Here is an 11,068-nt window from a genome sequence, read left to right on the forward strand (position 1 = left end):
CCGTGCGGCGGCGCGCAGAACGCTGGGAGTCGTAGTTCTCGCGCATAGCGGGTGAACTGCAACATCCGGCATGCATTGCGGGAGAAACAGGAAGAGAGCGCGAAGGCGTGAGTCTCGGAAAGTGAAGAGAAGAAAACCCTTCAGAGGACAGGACTGGCCGGTATATAACAGGAGTTACCCCTGGACTAAAGGGGGTTAAATACTATATGTTTATTGGTAGGTGGGCTTACAGTACAGAGGTCTCTGCCACTGAAAGGGTTAAGAAGCAGAATATTTACTCAGGATATGTTTACAGTTATTAACTATATGTGACTTACTAAAGTGCGAGTTTCCCCTATTAACCCTCTCGTTACCTCCATTATCTCAGTCGTTAGCTTGCACATTGTGCTCCAGCATGTGAATGTGGCAGCCTCAGCAGTCTTGATTTCTGTCACACAGGAAGGAGGCCAATCCGAAATAATAATGTAAAAATAAGTGATTATTACTTCTATGCATCACATAGCATATACCTATACATCGTGTTTCAATAAGTAAAGCATAAATATATATACCATATATATAATGATATACGCAAATATACTATTTTCTTTTTTACTGCAGAATGATATTAAACACCAATGAACACGTTATAGTAATGGAGACGTAATGAAACATAACCTGTGTTTATTACGGTAAAAATAATTGACATATATTTAGCGTCATGGCTGTGTGCGTGACGTATTACCGCCAATGGTACTCGCGCTCGTGAGCAGACTGCGGATAGGTTCTCTACATGTCTACGAGTCAAAGCTGAAGCTTATAATTGGGTGAATGTTGAAAGATGTAAAGCCTCGTAGGCTTCTGGGACCTCTGAGAAAGAGACTTCGGAGGTCCTAAACTCCTTTCCCAGCTTTGACTCTTCTCTTGGGCTAATACGGCCATATCCATTTTCCTTATGTACGTATGTGAGCGGTAGACATGATGTGCGCTCTGTAATGGTCTCCTTGTTTCTGTCGCTGTAGGTGGCTCCAGGATGAAGGATTCCCTGACCCTGCTAAATCGGATTACGGCTCACCCGGACTCTCGGTGCTGGTTCTTGGCCTGGAATCCAACTGGGACCCTATTGGCCTCCTGTGGGGGTGATAAAACTATCCGGATCTGGGGCAAAGAGGGTGCGTTCAATGGTTAAAGTTGTGTAATTGGGGAAATCCAACTTAATGTACATAGGGGGATGATCTACACTACCACCTCCTCACACAAGACGAAGCCATTGGGTTTGTGCAATCATCATACCAACTTATTATATGTTTCTAATTTAAACAGGTATTCATGTACCAACTGGCCATTACCTCCGTTCATATGCCACAACCAAGGGAAAATAACATTTAAAGCTGTATAGTATAATAATTTCATAGAGTAAACACAAGATCATTCAAATTCAATATACCTGTGATATTGAAAGTATAAAAGATGTAAAACAGTCTCTTCTTAAAGCACAGCCCAAACTGTAGAAAATATTTTGATGTCAGATTGGAACTTCTTGAATACATATTGCTAATTGCTTGAATAATTTTCCTCTCCTACCCACATAGAAAAGCCTTTTCTATCAAATCTGGCTACATTACAATGCACCTTAAAGGAATGGGATTAATCCTGAATGCATCCATGAGGGCTTATGCATAAAAAGTGATTGTAGTGCAAAGTATCGGTTGCTATAGTAATAAGACCACCCTTCAATACATAATACCCAACAGGCTTTTGTAACCAGCAGCCGAGCCGAGGTGAGATGGTGCGTTAACTCACGCCTACCACACTCACAATTGCCTTAATATAATTAATAAGGCTCTTCTTATATAATATCCAGGAAGTTAAAAAAAACAATGATAGTGTACTCTGTGATGACCACAAATCCAAATATATATGTATATAATTCACTCACATTCTTTGAGCAAATATTGCTCACTGTATCCAACTTAAAGGAGACCTGAAGGGTAAGCTTGTGTCCACAGATTTTTTCCAAGCCTCCTATATAAAATATACATGTGTTATATTTCACCCGTATCACCTTTTACAAACTCTCCAGAAGATACCTGGGTGTGTAAAACAGTTCTCGGTGAAGGTCACCAACGTACCGTACGGAAAGTAGCATGGTCACCTTGCGGAAATTATTTGGCATCTGCAAGCTTTGATGCCACTACCTGTATCTGGATGAAGAAGACCGATACCTTTGAGGTAGGAGATGGGCAACCATTTGAATCAGGAGTTTTTGTTTAGTTTTTCTTGCTGTAGTTTAGCAGATAAAACCTTTTCACAGTTAGAGGTCTTGGAGGGGTAGCTCTTCACCGTCTCGGAGAGAAAACCTCAAACCAAATGTTTAAGTAAAACTCTACAGTTTTAGAGCCAGCAAAGCTGTCATCGTTCCATGATGCACGAAGTAGAAGCAACAGAAACAACCTTTTTTTTGTTAAAGGTCGTGAGAGAGCATTATATTCATATGTTTCTCTTACTCTAGTGTATCACAACGCTTGAGGGCCATGAAAATGAGGTAAAGTCCGTAGCCTGGGCCCCTTCTGGTAACCTGCTAGCTACCTGCAGCCGTGACAAGAGTGTCTGGGTATGGGAAGGTGAGCATTACTTTTAATTCAGCCCAACTGGAAATGTTGAACTAGGTGCACCGTTATCGTATCTCAGTCCTTTTAGTTGCTTTATACAGCAACAGTAGTCGGCTACCAATTTTGTTAACGTTGTGCAATAACATCACGTTGTGAAAAAGAATGATATACCTCTGTCATGGTACATTTGCCCTTATGAAGTTAGCAATATCAAGAGCAGCTTGTCTAAAATCAATGTTCTTTCTATAGTGGATGAAGAAGAAGAGTATGAATGCGTCAGTGTCCTTAATTCACATACCCAGGATGTGAAGCATGTGGTCTGGCACCCTAACCAGGAGGTGAGTGACGGAGAAATCAGAAGTGTATCAATGTGCCAGAACATCAACCATAGAAAACAATATGCTAATAAACTGTTTAATTTGGGTTATGGGGAATAGGGCACCCAAAATATAATCCAGACGGGGACGTGTTACTGCACAATTGCCACTGTCCACTATTAGTATGAAATGACTTGACACTAGGTGAGTGGAGGACAGCATCACACGCCACTCACACCCATTGCAGTACCTCTATAGAGGCACATTACGAGCATTCGATTAACCAAGATGTCATTTCTCTTTTCAGCTGCTGGCATCTGCCAGCTATGATGACTCGGTAAAGCTTTACCGCGAGGAGGAGGACGACTGGGTTTGCTGTGCCACGTTGGAAGGACACACATCCACCGTTTGGAGCCTTGCTTTCGACCAGAGCGGAGAGCGGCTAGCCAGCTGCAGTGATGACAAGACCGTGCGCATATGGAGACAGCTAGGAACTGAAGAAGGAAAAGGTGGGTGGTTTAAAGGTTATTGAGACCCCTAAGATCTAAATAACAAAAATGTATCCTTATAGCACACATTAGAAAATGCATTGAAGTAAATCTTCACCAGTTACGAATAAACAAACATGACTAGATTTGTGTAATCTGTATGTATGGTTTTCGGGATATATATATATATATATATATATATATATATATATATATTACACACACACGCATACACACTAAACCTTATTCTTTCTTATAAAGAATTTAGTACAGTTCATGTTTTCATTTTCTGTAGGTGTGAGCAAAGATGACCTCACCTGGAAGTGTGTCTGCACTCTGACCGGATATCACTCAAGGACTGTCTATGATATAAACTGGTGAGATTTTAAACACGTATCGCTGATGTTCATTATTTGTGACAAGAACTGCCGCTGTTAACTTGTTTGTTCTCCGGATTTCCCCATCTTTCCCGCATAGGAGTCGCCTGACGGGCTCAATAGCTACAGCCTGCGGAGACGATGCAGTCAGGGTTTTTGAGGAGGATCCGGGCTCGGACCCCATGCAGCCTACTTTCTCTCTCACGGCTCACATGCCACGTGCCCACTCTCAGGATGTTAACTGCGTGGCGTGGCATCCCAAGGACGCAGAGCTCTTGGCCTCATGCAGCGACGACGGCGATATTGCATTCTGGCGTTACCAGCACTCAGATTAACCTATTTTCAAGTAGCTAGATTCAAATCGTGTGTGACGGAAAACCTCAATGTCCATTAGTAGTAATTTCAAGTTTGAGTTATCAGTGGTGTAAGATTCTGTTGGGACTATACTAAAATTATTGAAAATATTCAAATAACCATAGAACTCTCCAGGGACCTTTCCCTCACAAATGTAAAGATCAGAGTTTCTACCTTAAACTATTATCTTTAATTGTATGATTGTATTAAGAATCTCCTCATCTATCCATAGGCCTAATAGATTGGATGTAAAAAAAATAAATGCCCCGTTCAAAGCCCTGTTATCCCAAAATAACGTCAAGGCTATACACGAAGGGGTGGGGGGGTTCCAATGTTCAACTAACCATATTTGTGGCCGATGTATGGAGTTTCGTCTTTGGTTTACGGAAATTGCTGCTTTGCAGGTGCATTGGGGCGTGTGACTACACCTGTCCATAGGTGTGTATGCAGTCATTGGATTCTACAGCAGAACGATGCACTGTGGCTATACGATCGCTAGCACAATGTATAGATTACAGTGACATTTTCAAACCGTTTGTTTTCTTCTCAAAATGCTATTTGTTAATAATATGCACTTGAAACATGCTAATAAAGTTTCTCGAGACCATTAGAGTTTTGTGAGAGGCAAGAATCGATACATGCATAATTATTAGTTATCTGAATGCTAGCAAATGCAAAAACACAAAGCTAAGATTGCCAGTAGCGATGTTCCATGCGTACAGGAAAGTATTATATGAATTTGGCTCCACTACAACCGGGTATAGAACTTTGTGGGGAATATCATAGATTGTTTGAGGTCTGACACATGGTTTCTGGTAATTTCAATGTACTCTTAACTATCATAAAGCTAATGAAACATTCACACTGCAGTGGAAAAAGTAATTGAACCCTTGGATTTAATACCAGCTCGAACCTCCTTCGGCAGCAAAGACCTCAAACAAATGCTTCTGGTAGCTGCGGATCAGACCTGCGCAGTATCCAGGAGGAATTTTAGACAATTCTTCCTTACAGAACTGCTTCAGCTCAGCCATATTCCTAGGATGTCTGGTGTGAGCAATCATTCCCCAACATCTCTTATGGGTTAAGGTCTGGGCTCAGGCTGGGCCACTCCAAAAGGCACATTTTCCTTTTTTAAGCAATTCTGTAGTAGATTTACTTTGACATTGAGGGTTATTGTCATGCTGCATCACCCAACTTCTACTGAGATCCAGCTGGAGGACAGCCACCCTGACATTATTCTGTGATACCTTGATAAACTTGGACATTCATTGTCCCCTTGATGATGGTAACCTGTCCAGCACCAGAGGCAGCAAAGCAGCCCTAAATCATAATGCTCCCTCCACTGTACTTCACCATTGGGGTGACGTTTTCATGTGGGTATGAGGTGACCCTTTTCTGCCCCTGCTATGAACTCAATGCCTGTTCAATGTTTTGCATGTAGTAGATTCTTCGAGGCTTTTAACGGTTACCCTGTGGTTCTTTCTTTTATCTCATTGAGCACTCTGCGCTGTGCCCTTAAAGTCATCTTGGCTGGTATACAGAGCTACAAAATCACAATCCATCAATATATTAAGCAAAGTCGACAGTGCTGTACATGTCAAACCGGGAGTCGTGACTATTGCTGGGTCTGATGCTCCAAAAGGTACTTTATGTACATATTACAATAACTAACATCATCTCACAGTGCAAATCAACAATTCTTGATTGTAGGTCTTCTGAGATTTCTGTTTTTGTGAAGCACGATTCAAATCCCCAGATGCTTCTTGAGAATAGCAAACTCAAAATGTCTGCTTTTTTATGACAAAATACACATCCAATCCTGTTTCATTGATTGGACTCCAGGTTTGCTAGCTCTTGACTCCTATTAGCTTTTGTTAAAGTGATACGCCTAGGGGTTCACATACTTTTCCCAACCCACGCTGTGAATCTTTGAATGATGTATTCAATATGGACAAGAGCAACGATTTGTGTGTTCTTAGTTAACACCATGTGACACGTCATTGGTCCTTAATTGTTTGTTTTTCCGTGACATGCCTGGCACGTCATTGGTCGTTAAGGGGTTTAACCCCTTGATGACAATTGCCGGTCCTGGCACGACACGTAAAAGCATGTGCTTTACGACAATTGACGTGCCAGGACCGGCACGTCTTTAAACGGGTGCAGAAAGCGATCTACTATCGCTTTCTGCACCCAAAAAGCGTTGCTGAATGCCTCGACCTCGAGGCATTCAGCAACGCCGCGATCGGCACAAAGGGGCCATCCCTGGCCCCTCCACGGGGCGTCAACATCCGCCATACTTTGTATGGCGGCGGACGCCCGTTTTAAAAGCGTTTAGGAGGCGATCAACGATCGCCTCCTAAACTTAAATGGTGTCGCTGGAATGCCTCGATCAGGAGGCATCCAGCGACACCAAACACTAACCTTTAGGTGGGCTGTGACCGCTCCGGAGAGCGGTCACAGCCGCAGCTGCCGTTGATCTTCGCCATCACGCAAGATGGCCGCCGCACTGTAACTGAAACAAACAAGTAAGTTTTCAAAAAAAGTTCACTAGATGGTCTCTAGACCATCTAGAGAACTCTGGCTCCACTTGCAGGTTGAATACAGGTACTGCATTCACCATGCAAGTCAATGGAGCCCAGCTTTCTAATCACAGTGTGATTAGTAAAAATAAATGAAAAAATAAAATAAAATTAATAATAATTAGAAAAAAAATAGTAAAAAGCTAGTAAAATGTAAAAATCATTTCCCACTGATGTCACTATCAGGGGAACCTCCAAGTTGAAAAAAAAATGTTAAAAAAAAATAAAAAAAGGCAAAAAAAAATAAAATATATATAAAAAAAATATATTTTTGTGAGCAAGTCCTAAAATTAGCATATTAGCTTAAAACAATTCTCGCATGGAAAGAGTTAAAATACTGGCATATTAAATGCCCGTGGGGTGTCTACTTTTAAAAAATGTATGATTTGATGGGGTAAATTGAATTGGCCGGGTTCAACAACGTCCCAATTAACACGGGGGGAAGGATGGCCACACATCTAATTTCCAATTATAAAAATGCACATGTACCAAATGTGGCCTTTTAGTTCCCCCAAAAAATGACACACCCATGCATGTGGGGTATCACTGCATTCAGGAGATGTTGCTGAACACATTATGGGGTGTCGTGTGACAGCGGCATATACCAGGAGCTGTAAATTCATACATAAAGTAGGTGTGTGTGGGAAAAATACACACACAAAAATACTACTGCAAACTTTGAAAAAATGCTGGTGGTAAAATGTGTGCATGCAAAGAGTTAAAATACCAGCATTTAAAATACCCTGTGGTGTCTAGTTTTGAAAAATATATGGTTTTGTTGGGCACACTGAAATAGCCCGGCTCAAAGATGTACCAAATAGGGCATGGGCAGTGGATCCCAAATGCCAAAGTTCAACATTGAAAAATGCGCATGCCCCAAATGTGGCCCTTTTGCCCCCAAACAGCCAGGCAAAATCATTCATGTGAGGTATCACTGCGCTCAGGAGATGTTGCTGAACACATATTGGGGTGTTTTGTGATAGTGACATATACGAGAACTTTTTAATTCATACCTGAAGTAAAATGTGTGTGGAAAACCAAATGCAAAAAAATGACTACACAAAGTTTGACAAAGACTGGTGGTAGATATGGTGCATAGAAAGAGTTAAAATACTAGCATTTAGAATACCCTGGGCTGTCTAGTTTTCAAAAATATATGACTTGATGGGGTAAATTGCATTGGCCGGGTTCAAAGATACCCGAAATGGCACATGGGGGGAAGAATTACCAGATTTGGAAAAAATGGCTTTGAAATAGCAAAACGCTACCTGTACTTATTGCCCCATAATGGGTAGAAAAAAGCAAAAAAACATAAAAACATTGGGTATTTCTAAACTCAGGACAAATAGTAGAATCTATTTAGCAGGTTTTTTCATTACCTTTTATAGATGAGTAAAAGATTTTTCAACTAAAAGTTAGAAACAGTCATTTTTTTCTGAATTTTTCATCATATTTTATAATTTTTTTAATAGTAAATTATATGATACAATCAAAACAATGTCATCTAAAGAAAGCCCTTCTTGTCCTGAAAAAAACAATATCTAATGTGTGTGGGTTCAGTAAACGGGAAAGAAGAAAATTACAGCTAAACACGAGCAGCGCAGAAATGTTAAAAAGGCCATTGTCACCAGGGGAACAAACAGTAAAATCAGCCTTTGTCACGAAGGGGTTAAACAGATTGTGTTTGTTTATTATTACAATTTAGATGAAGATAATCATATTTTAGGACAAATGTATACATAAATGTTGGTGATTCCTAATGGTTCGCTTACTTATTCTGAACACATGTATAGAAAAGCCGCTTCTTGACATATAACACCCCTGACACTGCTGAGGTCAGTTCTCCGTGAAAGTTCCCTGTGGTTTGTATGTGTTTTTTTAACCCCCCCCCACCCGTCCCCGCCCGTCCCCGCCCCCGCCCCCGCCCCCACCCGTCCCCGCCCCCGCCCCCATCCGTCCCCGCCCCCATCCCCAGCTTTTGATGCTTTCTGTCTCCCATTGTGTAACATTTTAGCCCAGCAACAACTGGAATAAATCTGATTTTGTCCCCCCCCCACACCCACAAAAGTTAACGTTATCCAATATGCATACAAGCTGCTTTTTATTCCAGCAGGTATTGATGTAAAAGTTTCCATATTTTTGTGCTGCTTATTATTTCTTTTTGGAACTTGCGGTTAAAAGCCTTTCCTAAATAGGAGAATTAGGGAGGGTTGGGAGTGAAAATTGTTTCTCCCCCTTTGTCATTAAATAACAAATTCAAAATAATCAGCAATTTCAATTCAAATAATACAAAGCTGAGTATCAGCAATAATTTTATCATAATGTGCTATCATAATGAAAAAGTTGCCTCCGACATCCCTTCAAACAGCACAAACAGCTGTCTAACAGCCGTACTTTTCCAAATAGGCTGCTAAAAATGCTAATAACTTCTGTTTCATAACCTGTTTAAAATGCGTTTATTTAGCTTTGACACTTGGTATTGACTCATGCTTATAGATTATCTAACTTTAAATCTATCCTTCTTCTGGTTGATTTCCCACAAAAGGTCCTTGATGGGATCCTCAAAGGGCAAGTCCTATGGGAAAAAAATCCCTGTGAGCATAAAATATACAGCATTGTAGTTAACATTTACAAAAACCTGATTTATCTAATTCCAATAAACTTTCTCTACCTGCAAACCTGGAGACTGATGTCACCGTGTGATATTTTGGGTGACTTTCCCTGCTCAAACCCCACATTGAACTGATTCATTGATGGCAATGCTAATGAAGTTTGTTCCTGTAGACTTCCATTTCACGGTGATTAATACTGAGCCATTCTATTGTTTACCACAAGGCAGTATGATTAACCTAATGTAAGGGACTCAAGCTCATATCAGTCCTTGGTCTGGTCCCATAGCATAATGTCTATTTCATGCATGTTTAAATTCCTCTTCTGCTTCAGTAAAGTAAAACTTCCTTTAATTGCATCCAAGGCTCCGACCCTCTAGTTGTTGATTAGGACCATGGGCGTAGGAACCGGGGGGGACATTTCCCCCCCAGTAACTCATGTGGGGGGGCGATAATGAAGAAATCCCCCCAGGGCCGTAGGAACCCCCTCAATACAAACGCCGCAAATGCGGCCCGCGAGACCTCGAGGTGCGGCCCGCGTAAGATCGGCAGCCAGGGCATCCGATCTTATGCGGTACGCACCTCGAGCCCTGCTACAACAAGAGCCCTGCTACTTACCTGTGGGAGGGTCTTCTGTACTGCACAGAGGAAGCGGAACCCAGCAGAGTTCACGTGACATCACATCCTGCTTTCTCTGTACAGTACCAGAGAACGCAGAGGGAGGCCGCGCTCCCTGCTGAAGTCTGTGAGCGGCATCGAGGAGCTGCAGTGCAGGTAAGGGGGTGGGAAGGGTGTCTGAATCAGTATGCATGATTGAGGGAATTAATCTGTGAATGAATGAGTATATGAATGAATGAGTGTGTATGATAGCATGGATGTGTAAGTACTGGAACCTAGGCATTATGGGACTGTTATTGCTGTTAGAAATCACACTCCTATCATGCCAAGTCAGCCAGTACATGCTGAAACCTAGCTAGCTGTCCCCCTTGTGTATTAATGCTGCTAGCAATATGGGGTCTGCACATCACTTACAGCCACCCTGTACCAGCATGTACTTGCTGCCTGGGTATGATAGGAGTGTGATTGCTGTTAGCGATCACACTCCTATCATGCCAAGTCATATTGCTATTTTTTTGTCCAATTGTGGTGTGTTGCTTTTATTAACCCCTTCGTTCCCCTATAGACGTACCGGGACGTCCAAAAAAACGCCCACAAAGAAACCCCTATGGACGTCCCGGTACGTCCAGCCCTTCGTGCAGCGTCAGGGACACATCCCTGCTGCTGCACGGGAGACCAGGCTGTCGTTTGACAGCCTGGACTCCCCACTGACAGCAGAAGCCGGCTTTGCCGGCTTTCTGCTGTCCGATCGCCTGTAACAGCTTCCGGCATGAAAGCCGGTAAGCTGTTACCGGTAAACTGCCCGATCGCGCGATCGGGCATTCCCTTGCGGGGATATCCTGCCCTCCGATGAGGCACAGAGACGCTACGATCTCTATGCAGGTCTGTGAGGACCTGCATAGAGATCACAGTGTGATCGGTGCAGGGGGATCGCGGGGAGGGGAGTGAGAGACCATCTCTCTCACTCCCCCTCCTGTCCTGAAACGGAAAAGCTGGAAAAAAAAGTTAATTCATTTAAAAAAATAATATTAAATAAATTAAAATAATATAAATAATACTAAAAAAAATTATAATGTGAGCTGTGATGTCACTGTGACATCACTGGCATGTTCAGGAGGTTCCTAGGAGGACCTCT

At 42.2% G+C, this 11,068-nt stretch overlaps 1 protein-coding gene and 1 long non-coding RNA gene across 3 annotated transcripts; one reads left to right on the plus strand and one right to left on the minus strand.

Moving 5' to 3' along the window:
* Nucleotides 1–87: 87 nt before the first annotated feature.
* CIAO1 (cytosolic iron-sulfur assembly component 1) lies at nt 88–4,734 on the plus strand. 2 transcript variants are annotated; one of them, XM_053464657.1, is made up of 8 exons: nt 88–216; nt 1,002–1,151; nt 2,063–2,211; nt 2,492–2,603; nt 2,841–2,929; nt 3,216–3,417; nt 3,692–3,773; nt 3,874–4,734. In XM_053464657.1, exons 1-8 carry the CDS (start codon nt 207–209, stop codon nt 4,106–4,108), a joined length of 1,029 nt encoding a protein of 342 aa, XP_053320632.1. In that variant the 5' UTR covers nt 88–206; the 3' UTR covers nt 4,109–4,734. The 2 variants fall into 2 exon arrangements, with proteins under 2 accessions (XP_053320632.1, XP_053320633.1); XM_053464658.1 differs by having other exon boundaries at nt 91–160.
* Nucleotides 4,735–6,186: 1,452 nt separating this feature from the next.
* LOC128492203 (uncharacterized) lies at nt 6,187–6,754 on the minus strand. The gene is made up of 2 exons (XR_008354070.1): nt 6,692–6,754; nt 6,187–6,423 (listed from the first exon to the last, which is right to left on the minus strand). It is a non-coding gene; the product is annotated as an uncharacterized LOC128492203 (long non-coding RNA).
* Between the last annotated feature and the right edge of the window lie 4,314 nt (nt 6,755–11,068).

The sequence above is a fragment of the Spea bombifrons genome, chromosome 4 (assembly GCF_027358695.1).
Source record: "Spea bombifrons isolate aSpeBom1 chromosome 4, aSpeBom1.2.pri, whole genome shotgun sequence".
NCBI lineage: Eukaryota > Metazoa > Chordata > Amphibia > Anura > Pelobatidae > Spea > Spea bombifrons.